Below are 27451 nucleotides of genomic sequence, written 5' to 3' on the forward strand. Positions count from 1 at the left end.
TTTAGTCTTTTCAAAAATGAAATCGATTTTAAAAAAGTATAATAATTTTATATGATTTAAATTTCAAATTATAAGTTTTTAAAACAAGAGTTTAATAATTTAATTTAGTTTTTTCTACTAAAATCATTTAATACAAAGATATAATATTATAGTTCTCATTTTCAAAATTAGAGTTTTTAAATAATCTTTTAATATAATATATTATAATACTTAATTAATATGTATTAAATATTTCAATTAATAATATCGACGTCGTCGCTTAAAAGAAACTTATCAATTAATTAGATTATTAGTATTCTTGAAAATTAATTATATATTTATATTTAATCTTTCTTCTTTTTATAATATTCAAAAAATCAAAATTCGAAATCAAGATTCTTTCTTTTAAATATAACAATTAAAAAGTATTATAAAAGTCAATCTAATCAATTAGGCTTCTTTATATAAGCTAAATTATACGGACTATATCGGCGCTACTAGTTGGCAGTCTAGGGGATAGCGAAGCCGTGACATCGAATTCGCAATTAACATTACGATTCCCCGTTATCACCGTCGGTATCCCATCTCACATCCTCCGACCACTTTGGAAGATTGGATATATAAACCTTGACAGATGCGTTCATACCTACCTAAATAATGTTCTTATCACTGTTTATGTTCTTCATTCCAAGCCTTCATTTCGATAGTCAACCTTCATCACAAATATCGTCTACTTTTCTCCCTTATATCTTTACCCTAAAGCTTCAAAGAGTTCAGACTCAAGTCACTCAACATGGCTACACAGAATGCCTGCGACACTATTCCACCAGTGACTAAAGTTGACTACAAAATAAAAGGTGCATGGGAGACAATTGCTGGAATACCTGTGTACGTTTCAGGTGGGTCAAATTATTTTCTAGCTATTCGCTCATTATGTTTTTCGTTTGTGTTTTGCTTGATTTCTGTCTTCAACTGCAATCACTCCTAAATAGCCTCACTCATTTCACCTCTTCATCTTCAAAATCCATGAATCTCAACCAAACGTTCTAGGAGCATCTAAACCCACAAACGCCCTTATGGTCATCTACGATGTATTTGGTGCCGCACCTCAAACGCTACAAGGTGCCGATTTATTAGCCGCTGCTCTTGAGCCCTTGAATATCGTTGTTATCGTCCCGGATCTCTTCGATGGGAAAAAAGCTCAAGCGGAGTGGTTCAAGGATCCGAGCGAAGAGGCCAGAGTCGCCAAAGCTGCGTTTATGGAATTTATATCTGCGATTGACAGATGGGAAAAGCTTGTTGGGGAAGTTGTCGCCGATTGTGGAAAGAAATGGGACGGCGTAAACGCCTGGGCATGCCTGGGTTTGTGCTGGGGTGGTAAAGTAGGTTATTTTCAGTTCAACTAATCCGATGTGTTATCATGGTTCTCAAAGTTTGAGTAGGTTGCCGCAGCCACTTCACGCAAAGGGACTCCATGGACAGTATCCGGTCAAGTCCATCCAAGGTACGCATTCTCTTTGTTTCTTAGAATACTGGGACATTATTGATCTGATGTTTGTTAGTCGATTGACGAAGGAGGATGCCGAGAGAATCACAATTCCACATATTGTGCTTGCCTCAAATGGCGAGGATGCTAAAGCCGTGCAAGAATACAAAGATGTTCTTGAAGCAGGGAACGGGGTCGTCGAGACTTATTCAACCATGCATCATGGATGGATGGGAGCTAGGGCTAACTGTAAGTATTTCTAATTCTTGACCTGTGACTAAATTTAGAGCTACTGATTAACATGCTACGATAGTTGAAATGAAGACAATGTCAAGGAATATGTTAGAGGGTACGTACTTCTTTCTCTTTCCCAATTCCCATGAATGATCTCTACTGATGAGATCTCGTGAACTACAGGTATCAACAGTGTGCGGAATTCTTCTCGCAACACTTGAAGAAGTAGATTCGTTGCTCGGAATTGCTCACGAATTTACGGTTGCAGTAAATCATTGAAGTTGTCTCAAGAGCAGATCAGCATTGCAGGCATATTTTTCGTATATAACGCAGCAGATACAATTGTTCATTCCTAAGTAGGACTCTCAGAGCTTGTGATCCTGAATTGGTTATGAACTGGCACCCTTGTCTCCAAGCCTTTGTCGTATGCTTCGATATTCGTGGAATCTTTACAAATGCTTTTACTGTAAAAGTAAATAGCTTTGGATTTAGAGTTCCACCTGTGTTTAAGAGTTAAAAGTCGTACATTTGCTCTACTATGCATCGATCATACATGCTTCTTTCTGTCTTCATCCCGCCTTGTTGTTTTCTTCATCATTGGTGTAGATTTCCTCTTTTCTAACATTTTTACCACGGCACCGCCGTCTCAAGCCCTTAGATATCCTATTCACACTTGAAATTCGAATGAGTAGAGTATTAGTAAGAATTAAGAAACATATCGTTATATGAAGATTGAATGTTGTTGGATATATTTCGTGATTGGCACTTGAGCACAGCTCAATCACCTTCTTCTTCTGGGACCCAAGAAACCTTGGGGGTCTGCCCGTTATCTGTAACTACCTATCCCATGTACTGTAATGTTTCGTGTGTAATGCACTCAATACCCAATGAGAATGCATTGGCACAAGGTCGCTAAAGTACCACGAAGCATTGTTCCGCTGGCCTCGAGCTGAGCCAACATATAAAAGTGGGGTGTAAGCACTAGGTATTAGTGTAGCCGTACAAGAATTAGATGTGCAACAAAATCATTGGAGACTCGGGCTTAGATTACTCACGGGAGGTAGCAGTGCAGATACTCAATAGTTACCATCGGACTATCTAGGGCACTTGCTACAACCATTAGATATGACTGCGGGGGACTCGAGTAACTTTGGGATTGTTACACCAAACGTGTCCAGCGCGGGTCCATCTGTTTCACATACTTGTCTGTTGGGATTTCTATTGAGTGGTACAGCATAACACTGGGTGGGAGGAGGTTTCCACAAAAGTCAATTATGGCCCAAAGCTCCCAATGAAGAAAGACTCCACGGTAGTTACAAACTCTTTATCAAAATCGCTGACGCCCAAGATAATAATGAATGGATAAGCTCCGATCCAGATGAAGATGCAGCATGATGTCGGTAGGAAATCAAAAAGTAAATGAAATCGGCAACTTGTGATACATGTTGTCTTTTTCACTAATCCGCTCGAGGACAGGTCGAATACTTGCTACTGCTGATATTTAGTCTTGAGTCTAGATTATATGACCTTGGAACATGAAATATGGAACGAATATACGCACTTCTTGTTACAACCCAGGCCACTCTGAGAACACATATCGAGAGAGTACACCTTGAAGGTATATTGGAGTGTATATTCTCTTACATGATAAGACACGCTAAACATATATTATCGCAACACTTGGAGAAGAGCTTGATACTTACACAGAGAAAGAGATTAGAAGATCCTATGTATAGAAATACCAAATAAGCATTCACTCTTCTATTTTCACTCATGTTCTAGCCATTTCGCATCACGCCTTCACTACCTACTTTTCAACTAACCATCCGCATACACCCTCTCGCTTATTTCCACCCCTCGCTTCCTCTCCCCTAAACCTCCCCACCCCCATCCTACAGGACAAAAGGTTTCGATCCCGCATTCCATTCCCCGTTTCTCTTCCCATGTCCTCACTTGCTCCTATGCGTCACTGCAAGAGGAAGAAATTTGCCTGAAATTCTCCCTCAGATTCATGCAAAAGACTTCTCGCTCAAAACTCCCTCACATTACGCCAGACTTACCAAACCGAGCCCAGATTTAGACTCTAAAATCTCACGTTCTTTGACTTTGTTCCAAAGTAGAATCAAATATGTACGGAACCATGTATCAGGCATCTTTATCATTATCATTAATCTTAGAATTCTTGCCCATCATCCATCATTAGCTCATTTCCTTGTATGTGTATTCGCATAGCCGCTTTTTCCTTCAAGGAAACTTGCGCTCCAAGCTCCATTTCCTTGAGCTTCGAATGGCCAATCCCATAAATTTTTCATGTCTCATTAAACTCCGTTCCTATTTCCAATCCAACCTGCCTAACCCATATCGCACATCGAATTTCCTTAAATCCACAACCCCCCAACGGCAGCCGCCACTATCCCCAAGACTGTAGGCAAAGCTTTATGGACATTTCCGGCTTTATTTGTGCTCCTGACTTTTCCGCCAATAGCACCGGCAGCATTTGTCCCGAGGCCTCCTTGGTCAGCCCCAGTCGTACATGCCGCTATTCCAGTCACCAGAAACCCTTGCTGATCATAGCTTTTTGCCGTACTGCATCCTACAAAAATTGTGCTTGTTACAGCGAAACCTCTAGAGTCCCAGCCCGTGATCGTTTCAAGGCCATCTCCTGATAGCGGCGAAGAAAAAGAAGGTGAAGGGTCCACATAAAAGGAGGGGGTTAATCCTGTTGATGTCTAAACACAAAGTCAGCATGTGGGAAAGGTAAAAGATATTGGGAGTAGATTGACACGTACTTATTGGTGAAGCACTTACAGGGACAATTTTCCCCTCAGAAGAAATTTCCCAACCTGAAGGAATGCTTGGCCCAGTGCTCCATGTTACCTCCGATACAGTTTGCGTTCCAGCAACCCAAGGATATCCAGTTCGAGTGGCCGAATTGCCATTGTTGATACCAGCGGGGATAGTTGGGGAGCTAGATGTAACAGCAGCAGCGCCAGCAGTTTGAATCGATGAAGCCGACGCTGGCACATTACCGTTAACCGATCCACCGACAGCTTCGATTGATGTCCAGTCTCCAGATTGATCTCCATATTTGTATTGAGTACCAGTGGAATAATCACTCACGTCAATTGACTGAACGACCATAGAGAATGGACCATTGGAGTAATCGGTTGGACCACGCGCCCAAGAAATTGTCCCTGGCGCATTCGATGAATCTCCTCCTGACCAGGCCCCAAACTTGATTTGCATTGGCGATTGTGGGTATTGATCGGTATCGGCCGTTGCGGGTGTAAGGACTCTTACTACAGTAGAACCTACGGACCAAACGACCTGCTCTGAAGTCCACTCAATAGTGTAGGTAATGAATTTGCCTTGGTTGTTCGCCGCTGGATTGAAAGCTCCGCGATTGTAGTCTGTAACTTTGCCTTTACCGAAATAGTTGGTTTGTACTTCAGTATCATCCGCTCCAAGCCATTCCATATCAATCTCATCTAGGTCGTCGGATTGTAAAACTAGTGTGCTAACAATACCCGCGCCAGGGGCTGCCTTCATTGTGATTTGCACCTTTCCAAACATGATATAGAAGATACTAGAGAGTGTTGGTGCATCGCCTGATTTGGATACTGTGAAGGAAGCGCCATTGGAGTTGTATGAAATATCGCCAGAGCCAGTAAAGGAATTAACTGATCCTGAAGTGAAGTCGACATCGATAGATTTTCCCAGGGCAGTATTCGCAGGACAGCCAGCTAGTGTGAGGTCAGCAAAGCTTCAACAAGATAAGGAAACGAAGCAAGCCACTGACTTGTGAATAATGGGTTACAAGAACTGTAAGTCTGAGCAAAGGTTGATTTAGCAGACAACAATGCCGTTGTAGCGGTGAGAAGAAGTTTGGGAAACATCTTCAAGTAGAAGATATTAAAGGCGAGAAGGCAAGTCGCAGAAAGTCAACTGAATGTCGTACAACGGCCGAGATCAGTGATCTTCTTGAAGGCCGAAGTTCGATTGTCGAGAAGAGCTCCAGATACCTGCGTCCAGAATATTTTCAAAGAAAGATGTGACAAATGTATCGGTGAGTACCCTTAAATGGAAGTGAATATGGAAAATCAACCGTTTCATGCACCTACTCGTGTGGGTATATGGATATATGAGGCTGCAGGAGATAAGTATGTATGTATATACATTTCCAGCCACCTCATTATCGTTTGTACATTTGGATATATGTCAGGGACCAATGGACCTATAAACAAGGATGCGATTAGTTCTAGAAAGAAGATGATACACTGTATAGCAAAATTCCACATGGACCTTCAAATCAAGCGTCATCATTTGTTGGACAACTTGAATTGAAGGAAAAAAAGAAATTAATGAAGAGGTTGGTGGGTGGACCAAAGTCGTATACAAAGTTGTGACTTGTTACCGAGTATCTCTTTGAGCTGGAGTCTTGGGCAAATTGAGTTGTGGTTGTTTCTTTTCCATGTATCCAAACACAGCCTCACTTACTCATCCACTTCCTAGGTGCTCGTACACCCACGTGCTTGGTAGATAAAGAAGAAGAGAAGGCTGGGCTGGCTTGGGATTTTGACCCTCGATTTTGACCCTCGAGGCTTCGAAAGCGTTTGGCACAATTGATCTGGGTCAGCTCCAACTCTCGAGGGCAGCTCGAGGGCAGTCAACTTCAATGCTACTAATCGGTGCTTGGCTCTTGGCTGGGCTGGGCCGTTTAGCGTCGGCGAGTCGGGATTTATAAAATAAAATAATTAGAGCAGAGGCGAGGGGAGGGAAAGTAGAATTGCGTTCATCAAAAGATTTTAAATTACTATGTCAATCAATCGTCCCCTGCCCAAGATTAATAAAATCAAACAGAAATAAATTCGCAGCTCCGAGCTTGTGAAGGAGATACTGTACTTTCTGATCTGTACAAACAGTTCATTGTCGAATAACGACCGCGAAGATGAGTGCGGAACCCAATAACAACCAGGCAAAGGCCGATGTCCCAGAGGAAGTGGTGGAACCAAAATCTACAACGGTGGAGGAATCGAAATCTACAATTGAGCAAGATCCAAAGCCTACAACAACGGAATCACCACCAGTCAAGATCGATGACTCAACTCCAATTCCACAAATCACGCCCGAAGAACCAAAACCTACAATCGCAGAGCCATCAACAACTGAATCAGTAGCCGCGGAGCCCACTACGGAACAACCCCAGGAAGCAGCCGTCAAGCTAGAATCTGTCAAAGAAGCCGACGCGGAAGCAGCCGCTAAACTAGAAGCTACCAAAGATGCTGATGTGGAGAAAGCAGCTTCAACCTCTCAACACTCAGTCTCATTCGACAAGACTACCAAGACACATGATGGCTCGCCATTGTCAAAATTCTATTCAGAATTGCCGGCAATCCTCGAGGCAGCTGAATACAATGAGATGTGGGGCATTGTACTTGATCCATCGGAAACTCACGTTCAAACAAGTATAGTTCTCGAGAAATTCTTGCGAGCAAACACAAAAGACGTTCCTAAAGCCAAGGCTCAATTGATTGAGGCTTTGAAATGGCGAAAGACCATGCAACCACAGAAGCTCTTGGAAAGTACCGAGTTCGACACGGTCAAGTTCGGTAATCTGGGATATGTAACGTCTTATAATAACAGCGACGGCGGCAAAGAAGTTATCACTTGGAACATCTATGGGGCAGTCAAAAATGTTAAGAAGACGTTCAGTGACGTTCCTGAGTGAGTAACGCGTTAGATGTGGGTCGATATAGTACTGATTTTATGACTTAGATTTCTTAAATGGAGAGCAGCACTTATGGAATTATCCATTAAGGAATTAGATCTTGCCTCAGCAACGGAGAAGATACCCGAAAACGGCCCTGATCCATATCGCATGATCCAAGTCCACGACTATCTCAATGTCAGTTTCCTACGAATGGACCCCAGTATCCGTGCTGCATCCAAAGAGACCATCCAAACATTCAGCATGGCGTATCCTGAGCTTTTGAAGGAGAAGTTCTTTGTTAACGTTCCCTTGGTGATGGGTTGGGTTTTCGCGGCAATGAAAATCTTTTTGAGCGCCGATACAATCAAGAAGTTCCATCCGCTCAGCTACGGATCCAATCTTGGCAGTGAGATTCCTCATGTTGCTGAAAAGTTACCAAAGGAGTACGGAGGAAAGGGGGAAGAACTGAAGAGTGGTCTCACAGTCAAATATGCTGAGGGAGAAGCCTCGAACTCCGCATAGAAAGAGTAAATCAATGGCACGATCTATGGTCTAATTCGAGAGGATGTAATGTCAAGGGTGGCTAATGTTCTGAGGAGGAACTATTCGTTTTAAATTGGGGCGTTCAATATATCCATTGCTTTGTAGTTGCTCATCGAAGTTTATAAGCTTCATCTGATACCATATATAGCAAAGAAACTATAATATAATATAATGACTATGATATAGTTTGAGTCGTGTAAACATTTGTCGCCTCTGCATAGACACTCGATACATACGCAGCATGCATTGCCTCTTCATCTGAGAAGAGAGCAACAATTATCATATTTCATTGTTTTCTTTTGTACAATTCGCCATCCAAATCATTTTGCTGTAAGTACTTTGACTTTGTGGGTTTGTGATAAAAGTTCTTAGGTTCTGCTGACTGAGTAAGGATGGATTCGAATTCAACGGCATTCATGAGGGGGCCACCGGCTATTTAACATACGACCAAATTCGCAATCAGATTAATTCATCTTATTGCATTTGACATATTGACAGATAGATAATATTATGAATTCTTTGCCTTCTTGAGTATCATGTGCATACCTAAGAATTGTTACAAGGCGGACCTACCGATCTACCGCCGGTCTACCTATCTACCTATCTACCTACATACCAACCTAGTACTCAGCCTTGTCTCAGTTAGGCTGTTGATAAAAGAAACCCATCAGGGCTGTTCTAACTTTGAGCTCGAGCAAATGTTAATCATTTGGAGCTTGGGTACTTATTTTTAAGTATTCCAAGGTTATACACTGCTGAAGCTTCGATGTTTAAGTCAGTCGTTATTTTTGCTTGTATTTTTGGGGGGGGGGGCAGAGTGAATCATTTGATAGAACTTTGCTACAAGAATCTTGGTATGGTAATCGTACATACTAGGTACATATGAATCCCTCACTACACTCACTACTCTGATGTTGATTCTCGAGGACGGTATGGTTAAAAGGTCGCAATATCTTATGCCTGAATGGCTGGATGGCTGGGATGTCTAGATGTCTGAATGTCTGAATGTCTGAATGTCTGAATGTCTGAATGTCTGAATGTCTGAATGTCTCGATGTCTCGATGTCGATGTCGATGTCTAGATGTCTAGAGATAAAATGAGTTGCTCATGAAACAAGCACGCAAATATCAGTAGGTAACTAGGTAGTATAAGTAGCAGTAAATAGCAGGTAGTAGATACTGTCTGGAGTAATCGAGTATCAAGTACCTCCGGCTACCTAATATCTCATGCCGTATCCAACTTATTCCAAACAAGCACGCCCTCCTGCTCTTTCCTACCTACCTCCCCATCATTAACATCATTAATCATCAGCAAAACGTCATTAGCATTTACGCCACACTTCATTGTGACCACCCAAGCGATTCTCTCCTTCACATCCATCAATCAAATAATCCCGTACGGCGCACATCGTAAATCGTACTGGCTAACCCACTCCACCGTGAATGAACCCACTCCAAGCGTGCATCACAATTCGGATTCGGAAGAAAGTTGGAACTACCTACCAGAGAGGTGACTAAATTATTATATCACCGATTCACCTACCTAGTACAAAGAGTACTTTGGAATTATTAGAATGCTACAATCTCCCGCTATTGAAGCCAGGTAAGAACAACACCGAACGAAGGAAGGAACTCATGATTGCCCTACCAAGTACATACACTACACTTATGCTACAGTACTCTACACTTCCCTACAATACAATACAATACAATACCACACACTACACTACACTACGCTCACTACACTCACTAGGATTTAAACAACACCTAGCTCCCACTACTACTTCAAACCCTTCAAACTTCCATCACACCAATTCACTATCGAGACTCTATCAAAAGTCTATCCAAAGTGTACAATTTTGCAGCAATATTTCGAGATACCATCGCTTGATTTGAATTTACCATCCTCTCCTCTCTTTTGCTCTGCTCAGCACCCCCACCTCTTTCCTACCTTCCCCCCTCCTTCTATCTTTGTTTCTTTTCCATTGGTTTTGTTATTCTGCTTCGGAGAAGGTCGTTGGAAAAGTTTAGAAGCTGGTTGTACCTTTTGTCGACCGCGACCATGGATCCTGTAAGCAAAGATTCTGAGCATTCCCCACTTCCACCCCTCGCATGATTCCAACATCCCATATCTACTTTTATGTAGCAAGTACTGCTTGCGCCAACATGGTACCTGACCCTCGTACTGATTCAATCTCTTGCAAACAGTCTATCGATGCAGACATACAATCACCCGAGAATATGATTGTTGATCCGGACGAGTATGTCGAGCCATCGGATAATGAGAAGGATGACATCGCCATCATAGATCCGGATGAACCTAGGCCAACGCCTGCTGATGATTGTACAAGAAACCAACCATGGAGGGTCAGGATACTGAGCTAACATGTGCACAACAGATGAAGCTATAGCAGAGCTGGTATTGCCACCGCTGGATCAACAGCCCCCGATCATAGAGACGGTTCATCATACTTGGGAAATTAAAAATTGGCAAGGGCTCCAAAAGAGAGAACATGGCCCAATCTTTCATGCTGGAGGATACCCATGGTAACCACCTGGAATATACCAAACTTGTGCGCAATGAGTGCTGATGAGATTAGGCGTATTCTAATGTTCCCATACGGAAATAATAGCGATAATGTGTCCTTCTACCTGGAGCACGGATTTGAAGACGGGCCTCCGGACGACTTTGTATGCTGTTTGCAATTCGGTCTCGTTCTATGGAATCCGAACGATCCAACTCTTTACACTTACCACACTGCGCATCATCGATTTACCAAAGAGGAAGGGGACTGGGGCTTTACTCGATTCGTTGAAACCCGCAAGCTTCATGCTCATGTATGGCCTGGATCCAACCCCCCAAGGCCGTTGGTTGAGAGCGGAGAAGCAAATATGACGGCATATGTAAAAATAGTCGAGGACGAAACAGGCGTGTTATGGCATAACTTCAACAACTATGATTCGAAGAAAGAAACTGGATTTGTCGGCTTAAAAAATCAGGGAGCAACATGTTATTTGAATTCGCTCATTCAGTCTCTATATTTTACTAATGCCTTCCGGAAGGTATGTATTGGCAACTAGCTACCTGGAGGGTCAAAAATTAAACCCAATTTGCAGGCAGTATATCAAATTCCAACACAAGACGAGGACACCACCACAAACAGCGCATATACTTTACAACGCCTCTTTTATCAGCTGCAGTCATCTTCTGCAGCTGTGAGTACCAACGAACTCACCAAGTCTTTTGGCTGGGACACAAAACAGATTTTTGAACAGCAAGATGTTCAAGAGCTTTCTAGGAAACTGATGGAGGTTATGGAAAAGAGAATGAAGGGGACTGAAGCTGAAAATGTTCTCCCTAAATTGTTTTGCGGAAAAGTGCGAACCTATATCTCTTGCATCAATGTTGACTACGAATCTCGCCGAGTAGAAGATTTTTGGGACGTTCAATTGAATGTTAGCGGTAACAAGGACATTGAAGCGAGTTTCCGGGATTATATTCAAGTCGAGGACAATGGAATGGCGACAACCAATACTTCGCAGGCGAAACCCACAAACTTCAAGATGCGAAGAAAGGTGTCATCTTTGAATCATTTCCCGAAGTTCTTCATTTGCAGCTCAAGAGATTTGAATATGATATTGAGCGAGATTCCATGATGAAGGTCAATGATCGTTTACGAATTCCAGATACTTTTGATGCCGCACCATATCTATCAGATGACGCAGATAGATCCGAATCTTGGATTTATAAGCTGCATGGGGTCCTTGTACACAGCGGCGACCTCAATGCAGGACATTATTATGCATTCATCAAGCCCGAAAAGGATGGGTGGTTCTACAAATATGATGACGATAAAGTAACAAAAGCCACAATGCGAGAAGTTTTGGAGGATAATTATGGAGGAGAGATGCCCCTTTTGAATGGTCAAGTTTATGATGCGTCACAAAAACCTATCATACGACACAACAGCGCATACATGCTTGTCTACATTCGCGAGGCAAGACTCGATGAGGTATTGCTCCCCGTAACGAACGCCGATACGCCGGCTCATCTCCGTAAGTTATTACATTCTAGCCGGCCTGGAACTGAACTAATACCATTTAGAAAGAAAACTTGAAGAGGAGGCCGCTTTCAAAGAAGCACGACGGAGGGAACGAGAAGAACAGCACTTGTACCTTACTGTCAGGGTGATTACCCAGGAGACTTACGCAGCCCATGGTGGACATGATCTTACAGTGTTTGACAGAAGTCATGACGAAGATCCTGCGGCTGCTAAATCCTATAAACTCCTCAAGAAGTGTACTATAAGAGAGCTCATCAAAGTGATTGGTAAGGATACTGGAACTGATCCGAGAAGACTACGAGTCTGGTTCATGGTCAATCGTCAAAACAAAACAACAAGACCTGACACGCCTGTTCTGGACTACGATCAAACCATTGAAGAAGCTCACCTGAAATTGGCTGGTAGTAAAACACAGGAGCTGAGGCTTTGGGCCGAAACAGCCGAAACAGTTGATTCTAACGGCGATGCGGTGTGGCCAGCTCATCCGTTAGTGAAGGAAGGGTCGTCTCCAAGTAGATCTGATGAAATTGTCATATTTCTCAAATGGTTCAATGTTGATACCCAGTCTTTAGTTGGATGCGGTCACATTTATATCAGTAGCCAGAGTAAAGTTGAAGAATTGGCCCCGTTCATCTTGAAACGTATGAATTGGCCAGAGGACACTAGATTGAAGCTCTACGAGGTATGATTGGTGCTTTTTACATTTTATCGTATTTTTCTGACATCGCATAGGAGATAAAACCGGACATGATCGAACCTATGAAAGCGAAACAATCACTCAAGGCAGCAGAACTCCAAGATGGCGATATTGTTTGTTTCCAGAGAGCTTTGGAAGGAAGTGTTGGAAGCGAGTAAGTTCCTTGATTGAATATGTGAGAAAGTAGAATGATGCTAACTGCAGCAGTGGCTCGGATTCTACTACCGTGGTCTCCAATGGCTTAAACCCTCGCCAGCAGCCTCTCAAATCATCTGACATCATAGATGATGCGCGACTATACTACGACTTCCTCCGTCATCGAAGACTCATTACTTTCCATTGCCATCCAACCAGAGGAAGCAAAGAATTTAATATAGACAATTGCGAATCATTCACTCTGGTATTAAGTGCAAAGCACACTTATGATCAGGTAGCTGCCAAGGTTGGAGAGAAGCTGAATGTGGAACCGACTCATATCAGATTTTGGACTATTGCTTTGAATACAGGTAATCCCAAAACCGCGATCAGACGCACGTCGAATCATACTTTGGTCAACATGGTCAGCAGTAGTTACGCGTCATTTGCTGGCACCACTATTAGGTCAGATGCTTTATTTTTCGAAGTCCTTGACATCAGTCTCGCGGAATTGGATACCAAGAAACCTATGAAGGTTAGCTGGATCAGCGAAGGTGTCACAAAAGAAGTAAGCCTGTCTAATTTATTGGTGTAAATCCGGGAAGGGTATTAATTGATCGCAGGAACCACTGGATATACTGGTGCCTAAAACTGGAACTGTGGATGATATAGTGTCCTCGGTGATTAAGAAAGCACGATTAGAAGACGAAGAAAAGGGTGGACCTATCCGAGTATATGAAACACACAGCAACAAAATTCACAGAGAACTTTCCCGTGGTCATCCAATCAAGGATCTTACCGATTACATTTCGATTATACTAGAGCGAATACCGGAAGAAGAGCTTGCGCAACCGAATGGCAGTCAGTATATTCATGCCTTTCACTTCCACAGTGATCCAACCAAAGCGCACTCAATTCCGTTCAAATTTCTCATCTTCCAAGTAAGTCGCCGTTTTCTCAATCTTGAGGTCTACAACTGACAGCTCCAGGATGAAATATTTTCCGACACTAAGAAGCGACTGGAGAAGCGGACTGGTATAAAAGGCAAAAACCTTGAGAAGGTCAAATTTGCCATTGTCAAGAGGAGCTCTTACACCAAACCTATATACTTGAATGATGGTGAGTTATGACCTATGACAAATTTCATCTGCCCTAACTAAACATCTCGTAGACGATACATTATGGGATATGCTTGGGGATGATGACGACCAACTCGGATTAGATCACGTTGATAAGGTACGAAACACAAGGACTGGCATGGGAGACTTGTTCTTGAAGTAGATTTTGGCATTGCTTATGAGAGGTTTTCTGCATGGCGCTATTGGTTGGCGGGAAAATAGGCACGGTCTTTGATAAAGACAACGCGATGATGTAGACAACGGGCATGGTAGCGAAGTCGATTTCTTCTAAACAACATAATAGGTCACCAGAAAACTTCATTCCTAGCGATAAATGATCGAGGACGATGGGAAGACCAATGGTAACTATGATGCAGATATCCTTCTAGTATGATGTTAGCCACTTTGTAACCTAAATAACAAGCGCGAAATTGTTTACTACGAAGCCTCACTTGACATAGCCTTATGAATAAAATGGTGAGCGGTAGTGATTGAGATTGATATTGATAGTAGAGTAAAGAATTACACAGGCCACCTGTAACCGATATCCCTACATCTTGCACAATCCTGTATCTTGCACACTTTTATTTATCAAAACAAAAATAGATTATAAATCGAAATATTATTATAATCATTTTAAAATTATTTAATGAGAACTTTGATATTATTGTAATATAATAATGAAGTTTTGAAAAATTTAAAAAACGAATAAAATATTGATTGATTTAAAATGATATTAATTTAAAATATTAATAATTTAATAAAAGCTTATATTAGAATTCGTTTATAAGATTTTAGAATTAATTTATTGAATTATTTTATATAATATTATCGAGATAAAATTTAAAATTTCAAAAAATATTGAAATTAAAGTTTTATAAAAGTTTTAAAAATATATATGATTTTTTTGAAGATAAAAAATAATTGAAAGATTTTTTTAAAATATATTTATATATTTTGATAAAATTTAAAAATAGAAAATGATTTTTTAAATTTTATTTATAAAATGAAATATTTTAATAATAGAAAATATATAATATAATTTTAATTAAAAATGATATTTAATTTTATTAAAAATTAATAAAAAGGAAGAATAATATAAATAAAACATATTATTAAAATATTTGAATATAATTATTTGGTATACTTTTTAAAAAGAATTTTTTATTAGAAAATATGTTCAAATTCTATAATATTCTCAATAATTTTGAATTTTAAATTCGATTATAAATTGATATTATAAGTTAATTTATCAATGTTAATATAAATAATAATTATATCTCTAGAATACTATATTAAAAAATTAAATTTTCAAAAATATCTCTTGAATATTATATTATCTTATATTTTATTTATTAGTGTTTTTCTTATAACGTAACTTATGGTGAACCGGGTCATATGGGGAACCGGGTCAGGTACCTTTACACCAAAATTTGTATGTAAAGGTACTTAGAGCGACTTTTTATATCTCTATGGATATTAAAGTGTCACGGCGCCAACTACATGATCTGTAGTTGCCTTCGTGCCTCAGGCACAGCATACTAGCACGCCCTATTTCCTATAAGTAGGGCTTCACTTTTTTATAGCTTTTCTATCCTTATGATACAATATAAGTCTTTATCTATACCTTGATAGTTTATATTATCTTCAAATAAACTATCACAGCTTTATTTCTTATTTTATTTCCAAAGCCCCACCAACGCCTTATCCTGATCGTACTAATCGCACTCACTATTGATCTATTATATATCCTACCACCAATATTTTGAACCTCAAAAAGTGCTGAAGATAGATAAACAAGTATTTATACTAGAAGCACTTGTATTTGGCTTACCTTCGTAATTCCTTTTCTTGAATCATATTCTCAATTCCGCTAAAACCGATATCTTTTTTTTTACAAATCTATTTAATAATTCAAACACTACATACTTCACTATTGCTTAAACTGTATTTGAATTGATTGAATTGATTACAGACTTATTATAAACCCAAGCTGCTATTATTTAGATCTAAACCATCAATGCTTAATCAAAGATTATTGAATTAAAAAACATAATTAAGATATTGAAGATTACTATTTACAATAATTTACAAGCTTTACCTTATCACAAATATTTCATTACCCCCAAAAAGTTTAGTAATAATAAGTAAGATATCACAAAGTACTAAAATCAATACACAACTTTTCATAATATAGTTAATTATTACTTAACTACGGATTACAAAAATGAATTAGAGTTTCAGAAAATCACATTTCTTGCTAGCCTACTTTTTGGTCTTGTTTATACAAATAATCAGATATACTTTGATATAATTATAGACAATACATATAATTCCGATCTTTAGCCCTTTAAATAGCATATTATAGCAGGTATCTGACATGAATTAAATAAGTAATACTAGACTCTAGATCTTTTATACAAAGTTTCTATAAATTATAATAAATATAAAATAAAGAAGACTCTATTTAATAACTTTATTACTAAATTCAAACAGTTCGCTATTAAATGCAAGAAGACTATTAAATAATAAATTACTGATTTTAAATTCAAAGTCTTATAAGAATTAATCGATATTTCAGTTAATTACTCTAATAAACTTTCTGCTATTAATATCGATATATAGATAATCTAGTGATAAGATATTTATAATAATTTAAAGAAAAAGATTTATCTTGATAATCAATATAAAAACCAAAGCACCAATTTCAGTGATTAGAAAAAACCCAATAAAAAGAAGCCTGCTATCACTATTGTAATATCTATACCTAATCCCTCTAGAAATTCTATACAATTAGATACTGCTCGCCAAGGCCAGCAACTCTTATTATATTACAATAAAGAACAATATCTAAATCTTGATCTCTATTTTTATTACAAAAAACCTGGTTATATCAAATTCAATTGCAAAGAAAAGCAATGTAATGATATAAAATATAATACTAACTCAAAAACTATACAATACCCCGATCATCTTTCTATTATAAACCAACATACTTCAAATATCCATTGTTTTCCTATTACCAATTATCATCACAATCCCAAATCCTATCACAATGTTTATAGTCCTATTTATTAGAATACATTCCCGCCTGCTAATCGTTTTCCGATTATTGCAATATTATTTTGATATACTTTTCTAGTTCTTATTGATAATAAAGATTTGGGTAGATTTATTAAAAGCTTTGTATATTTGAATAATAATAGAAATTCAATTTCTTAATTAAGTATATTAAAAGACTAATCTTGATTTATAATTACAAATCAAGGTTTTTTATAGAAAGTTTGTTTTTGTAGATTAAGAGATTAATTATATCTAGAGATTCTTTATATCTTAGAATAATGAATAATAAATCTCTTAAAATCTCAATGGAAATTTTTCTTATATCTAATATGATTATTCTATTTATTAGCTTAATAAATAATAAAACCGCAAGATATAGATTTATAAATAAAACCCTTATATCCAAGCTTGATATCCCTATACATCCCCTCCCTACTACCCGCAACCTATTACTTGCAGATAGAAGGATTTTTGATATTCTATCTCAATATACACTATTAGATCTATGGATTAACAATTATAAAGAAATTGGCTTATTCTATATTATCAATCTTTCTGATACAGACCCTATAATCCTCAGTCTTCTATAGCTTTAATACTATAACCCTATTATTAATTGGGTAACAATAACTCTTAAGTTTACGTCCATATATTACTCTAGATATTGCTATCTAATTAACTCTATTATAATTATTATTCCCAATTATAACAATATGCTAATCTCAGTAGATATAGTATTCAATCCAATACCATGTATACCCGTTAGGAAATCTATTTTGAAATCTATTTTAAAGAAATCTATCTTAACCTTATATTATGCTTTTGTTGAAGAAGTTATTAATAAAAATCTTCAAATTCCTTTCTTCTCATTTCAAGATTAATCGATACTTTTGGAATACAATCCTCCGACTCCAGTTATAAAGAAGAATACTAATAAAAACCTCTAGAATATAAATCCTGTTGATTTAATGCTATCCGATTCAAATTATTACTATACTCACCGAATCAATAGAAAAACAGAAACCTGTGCCAAGATGATATTAAATTGACCGATTTTAAAACTAATTCTAATATGAATCATTGCAGGCTCTAGGATACACAAAAGATTATCACAAAACCAAAACATTTTATCCCTATTAAACTTTCTATCGCTATAGAAGCTCTTTGAGAAACCAATTAATACCTTACAAAATATCTAATAGAAAATAAACAATATAAAGTTCCTTATAACTAATAGCTTTATTTAATTCTATAAAGATTAGGAAATTTATATTACAAAAGTAATCTGAAATGAATTAGATAGAGCTTATAAGTTACATTATATAATAACAAATAATCCTATTCAATTATATTACAATATTATAAAAAACAATATCAAAAAGTTTATAAAAAAAACCAATCAACTTATACCATCTATAATAGAGATTTAGAGCAAGTTATTATTCTGGCTTTATAATCTATTTGCTGAGTTCTTACCCTCTCTTACCAACAAGCTCTTACTACAACACTCTTGAGATTACAAGATCGAGATTATACCAGACAAAGAGCCCCTATACAATAAAGATTGCTTAATATCTTTAATCAAGCTTTAAATTATTTATAAATAACTTGATAATAACCTAAATAAAGGATTTATCTATAAATCCTATTCTTGATTAGCTACTTTATTTCTTTTAACTATAAAGCCCAAAAAGGGTATTCGAATTTGCTAGGATTATTATAGATTGAACAATATTACTATTAAAAATCGTTATCCATTATTACTAATCAAAGAAACCCTTGATGCTTTATACTATACTAAAGTTTATATCAAATTAAATATTATCGCTATATTTAATAAATTATGGATTATGAAAAATCACAAATAGAAAACCACTTTTACAATTTGTTTTAGTTTATTCGAATTCTTGGTAATGCTTTTCGGCTTTTGTAATACTTCTGTTTCATTTCAGAATTATATCAATTATATTCTTTTTGATTTTCTAAATAAGAATTGTATAGTATATCTAAATAATATTTTGATTTACTTTAAAAATGTTATAGATTATTGAAAGTAAGTTTGCAAAGTTGTTTAGAGACTTATTGATACTGGATTACAAATTGATATTAATAAATATAAATTCGAAATAAAAAGAACAAAATACTTTAATCTAATTATTACTCCTAATAATATCAAGATAAATCTTAATAAGATTAAGACTATTCTCAAATAGAAATCGTTAACTAAACTAAAAAACCTCCAATATTTTCTAAAGTTTATTAATTTCTATTAATATTTTATTTATAACTTTTCTAAAATTACGGAATCTTTAAACTATCTATTAAAAAAAAAGAATATATAAAATTAAACTATTAATTAAAAAAATACCTTTAAAAACCTGAAATATACCTTTGCCTTTACTTCAGTTCTTGTAATATTTGATTACCACCGCTACATAGTTATTGAGATAAATACTTTCAATTAAGCTATAAGCGGAATACTTTTTCAATATAACAATAAGGGCCAACTATACCCAATTGTATATTTCTCCTTAAAATATAGTACTACTAAATACAACTATAAAATCTATAATAAGGAACTATTAATTATTATCAAATTCTTAAAAGAATAAAAACCTGAACTATATAAAACTTAAAAGCCGTTTGAGATTATTACTGATTATAAGAATCTAGAGTACTTTATATTAATAAAGATATTGAATCAAAAATAAATTAGATAAACTAAATTCCTAACTGATTTCAATTTTCATATTATATACAGATTAGATCTTAAAGTAGTTTGCCTTAATATATTGAATAGAAAAGTAGAAGATCATTTTATACACACTAACCCTAATAACAACCGAATTAAGAATCACTTATAAACAATCCTTTTAAAAAGAGTATTTAATATTGTTATATTTAAGGATTTTATTTAATAAACAAATAACAATATTAACTTTATTGTGATATTTATAGATATAATCATTCTTGATATTGAGAAGCCAATCGATAATCTTATCAATAAAGTATACGAATTATCCGAATTAATCATTATTATATATAAAACACTTTAGAATCCAATTGTTCGTTATTGACTGTTATCAATTCGAAAAGATCTTCGAATCGCTCTTTAAGACTGTAGATTAATTAATAATAAAATTTTCTATTATGATTACCTTTTTGTTTTTTTCTTTACTGAACTTCGCACTTAGATTATATATCGAATGCATTTTATTGGTCCGACAGGATATCTTGATCGAATTAAAACTATTGATCTTATTTCCTATACATACTGATAATCCAATATATCGAGGGAAATCAAAACTTATATATAAGCCTATTAACTCTGCTTTCGAATCAAAACCTCCCATCTTGCTACACTCGGATTTCTAGAACCCCTACCAGTACCATTCCATCTCTGGTTCAATATCTCTATTGATTATATTATACCATTATTGATTAGTGAATACTATAATAAAAAGTATCAATATATTGTTATAGTTGTTTATTGCCTAATGAAAATATATTATTTCATTTCGGTTATAGGATTGTTTGTAAAGGAGTTTACTAATTGGTTTATTGAAAAAGTCTATTATCTATATAATACATCTAACAATATAATATTTGATAAAGGTTTACAATTTATATCAGAATTCTAAAAGCATTTATTCGAGTATTTATTAATCATTTTGAAATAATCCTCCTTGTTCTATTTTGAGTTTGATAGATAAATAGAGAGGATTAATGTTATAGTAAAATAATATCTTTGGGCTTTTATAAACTTTTATTAAGATGATTGGTATGATTGGTTTTTATTTGTAGAGTTTGTACTTAATAATATTATTTTAGAGATTATTAATATATCCCTATTTTTTGTTAATTATAGTTTTCATTTATGCTTTGGTATTGAATTCTCTTTATTTATTTTCTTAAACTTATTATATCAATACAAACACAAATTTCTAAAGGTTAATGAGATTACAAATCGATTTGATATTATTCTAACAAAATTGAAAGCTTTAGTTGTTTAATCTATTTAGAGATATGAAGATTATACTAATAAGACTTGTATTGATATCTTTTTATATAAAGAAAATAATAAATTATAGATTAGTATTAAGAATATAAAAACTAATTGCTTAATAAAAAAAGATAATAACAAATAGAATAGCTCCTATAAGATTCTAAAAGTTTATAAATAAGTCTATCTACTTTAGTTTCTTATTAGTTTTAAGATCTTTCTAGTATTCTATAATTCATTATTTTGATTATTCTACTGCTTATTTGGATTAGCCGGTTAAGAAGCGATTAATGAAGCCGAATTTTATTGAAATCAAGGCTGTATTCTAAAAAGAGATAATAAAACAAACAAGGAAATCAAGCAATAGGAATTCAATAAACTATTTAATTACTATAACAAGAACGAATTTCATTATCAAGTTAAATGGAAATATTACCTAGCATCTTGATAATTTGTTAAAGATCTTTGTGATTAGAAAGACACAATTATTGCTTTCCATTTAGCAAATCCAGATAAGTCAGAATCATCTATTTAGATAAACTTCAAAAGATTTATTATTTCCGATTCCCTGTTAATATTTATATCAAGTATATCCTTAAATCGAGGCTAAGGTAGATTTAAAAAGCTCTGGCAATTAATTATTACTCCCAAGAAAGTTCATTTTAATCTAATAATAGAAATTAGAGTATTTTAATATTATTTTGTTTTCTAAAAGATTAATTGATATTGCGATTATAGATTGATCGTTTTAAACAGAGGATATTGTTACAGTGCTAACTATATAATCTGTAGTTGCCTTTATACTTCAAGTATAGTATACTAGCACGCTCTATTTTCTATAAATAGGATTTCACTTTTTCATAGCTCTTCTACCCTTATAGTACAATATAAGTCTTTACCCGTACCTTGACATAAAGATAATTTTAATTTTTTTGGATAATTAGGCTTAACATCTAATAAAAATGTAGTATTAAAGTTATAGAACACTTTTTAGTAATATTGTTCTTGAATTAATACGATTTTAAAAATTCCCATAGTAAGTTTTGTTAGGCAAAAACAACAATTTGAAAGAAACTTCAATATCTTTATTAAAAAAGATTATATCTCTATCAAATTTTGTTATATTAAATATTTATATTGAATATATCATACTTCAAAATATCGAAACTATATCTTTAGTATTTATAGAGTTATAAAAAATCGCTCTAAGTACCTTTACATACAAATTTTGGTGTAAAGGTACCTGACCCGGTTCCCCATATGACCCGGTTCACCATAAGTTACGTTAAATAATTATATATATATATATATATATGTCACGGAATTCACCGTATAGTGTAACCCTACAGTATTAATCCGAGTACTCCTCCGGAGTATCTATTCTCATAATTATTAAAACTATTTCATTCAGTTTATTTGTATACTCTATATACTTAATTAGGCAACTCCATCGCCTGATCAGGGTATATAAAATAGGTATAATCCTTATAATCATACTTCAAGTCAATCTAATTTATTATTATTTTATATATCTATTTCCTGATTAAAGTGATTATTAGATATAGTTATTATCTCCATAATAGTTATAAGTCTAGTTGACATTTATACTATACCTTTATTATTTATATATATCTTTTAATCATTTGATTTATATGTACTTTTTTTTATTTATTTTTACAAAACTTATTATATCTAAATTCAATTCCTTAGAAGTTACCCAACTTATTATTTGTAAATATTAATTAAAATGATTTTTAAATCTATAATATCTCTATATATTGAAAGATATTTAAAAGAATATCAAATCATCTAATTCCAAGACCATTTCGATTATTCCGATTAGTTTTGGAGAATTCTTAGAAAATGAAAAAACTCTTTATTAATTGATTTTTATCAATAAAAAAGATTGATTTATTAAGAATTCATTTGAGCTTATTATAATTATTAATCTTATAAGAAAATATAATTTAAATAATAATACAAAGTACCTTGCTGATTTTAATGTTTATAAATAATCTCAATAGAAGGATTTAGAAGGAGATATTAAAATAATTTTATTATAATTCTTTAAAAAGCTAATATTTAAATCTATAAAATTTAAAGCAAATATCTTTTAAAATATCTTAATAAAACAATTTATATTTTAAGGAAAGTATTATTATTTATTTATTTATTTATTTATTTATATTAATTAACATCTGTTTTGGACCTCCCTAAGGGTATTTAGACGTGCTAAGATAAGGAACTATTTGAGCAGTGTAATCATCGCAACCGAATTTAGCAATTTAACTTCAATGCCAGGGGCTATTCGCTTTTCTGCGGATACAATCCGCTTTTGTTTCCAGAAGGAAACGTTTAATTCAGATTGTTATTGAAATAGAGCTTGATTCCCGAATAAATAGACTTGTTGTGGGCTTCGATTCCTATAATAAAGAAGAAGAAATGAGAATGGGTTGCTATTTGTTTAGTTGAGCAATAGGGCTCTTATATTATATATTAGATTTGCGGTTTTTAGAGGTATAATATATTCAAGTAATTAATTGAGTAATGAGTTTATAAGGGATAGATAGCAAGTTTTATTGAAAAGATTATTGCTTTCTAAGGATCTTTTAATAATTAAAACAAATCTGAATGTAGAATTCTGAGTCAGTAATCAGTTAAATAAGCTTGCTAGATATATATAAGAATTTTTGATATATGTAATCACCTGCTTATTAGATTGCATTTCTATAAAGGCAAGAGGTTAATCTAAATACTTTAGATTATTTATAGTATATTTAAAAAAACGATATAATTCCTTAACATTGTTATATAAGTAGTCCAGCTTGTTGTTTTGATAACCAAATTGCTGATGGTAAGCGGTGTAGTCGCCATAACCTGTTTTTATAGTTATCAGTCAATATAAGATTGCTTTTAGTAAAGTTAATTTCTTTAGCTTTTTTATATTATATTTAAAAGATCACTCTTTATAACCAGTGAAGAGAAAGGAGTTCATCTTTTCCTATCAAATAGATTTTGTGTATAGATACTTCTGACAGATGATTGTTTGGATTCTACTAATTGTTGATAGTTTATCGATTATCTGGTTTATAGGCCCAATTACGTTTGTATTTATTAAGCGATTTGCTTTCTTATTACCTTTGATTTTTATATATCCAGATAACTACTTTATTCTGATATTGAATTGTTTTATTGCTTTATAATATTTATAGAAAACTTATTGTATTATGAATAGTATATTTCTATATATACTTTAGATAACTAATGTATTATCAATATATATCCAGATCCGATTGTTCAAGGGATCTTCAAATATAATAATTAAATACTCTAATCTGTATCATACTCCTATCGCTTTTATATCGAATATATATAAATCATTTCGAATCTGTTTAAATCCAGAGGCTATTTGAGTGCCATTATAATATATTGTATATCTATAATTAATATAATATTTGTAATTAATAGTTTATTTTAATCTATTAGAGAAGATTATATAATCTTTGAATAAAAGTTGTCGCCATTATTCTTTAAAGGTTTGAGCTGTTTCTTCTTTGATTAATCCTTTTATTGAATCTGTTCTGTAATCAATTGAAAAGTATATGTTGGTATCACCATGGGGATGGTGAAGTAATATAGTACTAATGATTCACACTGTTGTAATATTGCTCGAGGTTCTAAAAGCTAAAGGCTACGAACGTATATGCTATAGTGCGGGGGCGCTAGCGCATGCGCTAGCGCGGTCAGTCACATGATCCCTATCCCAATACTGGCGACTCTCTAAAGTCGTTGTATCGTGTCTTTTCTAGCTAATATCCCTTTCTCAATATAACCATCTGTGCCACTAATCTCTTTTATACACTCTCTCTTTTTCTTTCTTTCCCTTTCCCTTTTCCTCTCTCTCTCTATAAAACCATCTTTCACATAATCCTTATCCCAATCAACCTATTCCTATTTATGGAAAACCGTTTTCTCTATCTTTATTATTCAGATAAACCAATTCCCATATCATAATAGCTGGGCAAAAACAAGCTAAAAAGCATACTTGTTTTTCGCCTCCTTTTATATTTCCTCTTATACCTCCTCTTCCGCTATCATTTCTATTTCCATTATATCCTCCTTATAAAAAACCTCTTCCTCTACCTTTATTTTCTTTTTCTCTACCCTTATTCGAACTATCCTTATTATCTGACAAATCACTATCTAATAGTAGTGCTGGATTTTCGGAAAGAGGGGGTTTTGGTAGTGGTGCTGGATTTTCGGAAAGAGGGGGTTCCGGTAGTGGTGAATTTTCGGAAAAAGGAGATTCTGAATTGATTTGTTGAATAGATATTTCGAAAAGAGAGGGTTCTGGTGCTATTCTATTCAATATACTTATAGATCGGAATGAAAACTCTTTATCTTTAAGTGCATCAGCAATCTCTTTATCTATCCATATTCTATATAATAATCGAATTGTATCAACTAAAGCTTTATAAACAGATCATATTGTACAAATACAATGCTTTACAATAAACAAATTATATAAACATAGCTCATACCAAAGCTTATATAGCAAATGTATGCCAAAAGCTTGAAAATGTTTTAATATGAAATATTTGAATACTTGAAAATAATTTGATTATAATTTGTTATTGAAATAGTTTTTTTGCTAATATTCATATAGCTTATATCTATAGAAATCTTTAATCTCCTTTATATTCGCTTTAGCAAGATTGATAAAATGATCTGGCCATTTTTTAGTCAATCTTTTATCTTTGTATTTCAGCTTATACTTTATGGAATTGTCTTTATATAATCCTGCTATATTGATGGATAGTAGGTAAATAATAAGGTGAGATGCATAAATATAATTTTGCCAAAATCTAGCAAAGTTGTATTTAGTTGTAGAAAATGGTACTTAGTTTGAGCTGGTAGCTACTAATTCGTATTCTTCAATATACGTTGCCTTGAAGAATAAAATATAAACTAAGGTTGATTGTAAGAGTCGTTGTCATGTTGCCGACTAAACTTGATTTATTAGTATTAAACCACATTGGATTAATACTAAACATAAGAACTACTGCCATGTTGTTGATGGTTCTTATTCATACAAGGACAGGTATCAAATCATATTGCTTTGATACGAGAGTTTATACCTCTTCAGAAAAATACCAACCTTAGTCACAAACCTATGTTACATTTGAAATTAAGGTGCCAGGCTTCTGATCTGTAATATCACTAATCAGTATTAGTATCATCATAGAGATAGTGAAGTAATATAGTACTAATGATTTATACTGTTGTAATATTGCTCGAGGTTCTAAAAGCTAAAGGCTACGAATGTATATGCTATAGTGCGGGGGCGCTAGCGCATGCGCTAGCGCGGTCAGTCACATGATCCCTATCCCAACAGTATAAAATAAAGTAGTTTTGAGTATTGTATTTTTGAAATGAAATAACTAAACTATTGGATTCTTATAAAAGACCCTCTTACTATACCTGCTCCTCATCCACGTTTTCGTATTACTAGCTTTAAACGATTTATTAGCAAATATTGATTGTCGATTGTTTTTAAACAAAGTGCGAATCGCAATTTGATATATTCTAACGCGATTATCTCTAATAGCAGGCCTGCTTCTTTGATAAGAGCTGTAATCGGTATAATCTTATATACTGGGATTGCTTCTTTTATAGTAATATTGATTATTCTATTAATATAACAAAATAATCTTTATACCTATATTTATATTTGGATTGCTTTAGTCTAGACTAGACTTATATTTATTAGTATATCATACTTCCATACCAAATAATACTATTGGGAAAATATAGATAATCACTGCTTTTCTTAGAAAGGAAGCTGATGGCTCATATATAATACAAGCGATTGATTTAATATACAAGGCTATTTTTATAGCTTTCACTATATATATTTTAATATATTATAAAAACAAGAATCAGCAATCAAAAAGACACCCCAGTCACCTTAGAATAAACTGAATGCTTTTACTTGTTACAATTGATATTAGAGTGATTATCAGATCTGGATTATTATCAATAATGGATTAGTAGTATTATATTGTCTAATAATATAAAGTAATTCGAATTTCTCAAGAGGCAAATAGGATTCTGTTCTCTTTGTTCTATCTGATGATCTGTTATACTCATTGTTATAGAATTCTAATATTTATAGAGAGATACTTAAAAGAGTGATAGATCGTAATATCATTTGTATAGTCGAAACGGAATTTCGTATTTCGATTGAAAAGCTTAGCAAAATAGAGTATATAGAGTATAAGTAATAGTAGGGACCTTTGAGGGATATTATATATTATTAGATACTTTTTAATTATAATATCTTTGAATCTCATTCTAACTTTTCTATTTGTAAGGAATAAGTCTATCAGCTTGAGTAGCAAAGTTGGCTACCCTTGTTTG

At 34.4% G+C, this 27451-nt stretch overlaps 4 protein-coding genes across 4 annotated transcripts; 3 read left to right on the forward strand and 1 right to left on the reverse strand.

Annotated features, from left to right (window-relative positions):
* Nucleotides 1-772: 772 nt before the first annotated feature.
* EAF02_003903 (uncharacterized protein) lies at nucleotides 773-1920 on the forward strand (the record flags this gene model as incomplete). Its single annotated transcript, XM_038899951.1, has 6 exons — nucleotides 773-878; nucleotides 1030-1361; nucleotides 1422-1483; nucleotides 1542-1714; nucleotides 1779-1814; nucleotides 1883-1920. 6 exons carry the CDS (start codon nucleotides 773-775, stop codon nucleotides 1918-1920), a joined length of 747 nt encoding a protein of 248 aa, XP_038760878.1.
* A 2428-nt stretch (nucleotides 1921-4348) lies between these two features.
* EAF02_003904 (uncharacterized protein) lies at nucleotides 4349-5595 on the reverse strand (the record flags this gene model as incomplete). Its single annotated transcript, XM_038899952.1, has 3 exons — nucleotides 4349-4428; nucleotides 4489-5442; nucleotides 5499-5595. 3 exons carry the CDS (start codon nucleotides 5593-5595, stop codon nucleotides 4349-4351), a joined length of 1131 nt encoding a protein of 376 aa, XP_038760879.1.
* Nucleotides 5596-6647: 1052 nt separating this feature from the next.
* EAF02_003905 (uncharacterized protein) lies at nucleotides 6648-7931 on the forward strand (the record flags this gene model as incomplete). Its single annotated transcript, XM_038899953.1, has 2 exons — nucleotides 6648-7423; nucleotides 7475-7931. The coding sequence occupies 2 exons, from the start codon at nucleotides 6648-6650 to the stop codon at nucleotides 7929-7931; spliced, it is 1233 nt and encodes a 410-aa protein (XP_038760880.1).
* Nucleotides 7932-10013: 2082 nt separating this feature from the next.
* EAF02_003906 (uncharacterized protein) lies at nucleotides 10014-14128 on the forward strand (the record flags this gene model as incomplete). The annotated part of the gene is made up of 12 exons (XM_038899954.1): nucleotides 10014-10022; nucleotides 10160-10295; nucleotides 10351-10498; nucleotides 10552-11014; nucleotides 11069-11414; nucleotides 11495-12007; nucleotides 12057-12697; nucleotides 12748-12866; nucleotides 12920-13415; nucleotides 13471-13788; nucleotides 13837-13966; nucleotides 14019-14128. The coding sequence occupies 12 exons, from the start codon at nucleotides 10014-10016 to the stop codon at nucleotides 14126-14128; spliced, it is 3429 nt and encodes a 1142-aa protein (XP_038760881.1).
* Nucleotides 14129-27451: the final 13323 nt, after the last annotated feature.

Source organism: Botrytis sinoallii, assembly GCF_014898435.1.
Source record: "Botrytis sinoallii strain Bc 23 chromosome Unknown BSIN_005, whole genome shotgun sequence".
NCBI classification, from domain to species: domain Eukaryota; kingdom Fungi; phylum Ascomycota; class Leotiomycetes; order Helotiales; family Sclerotiniaceae; genus Botrytis; species Botrytis sinoallii.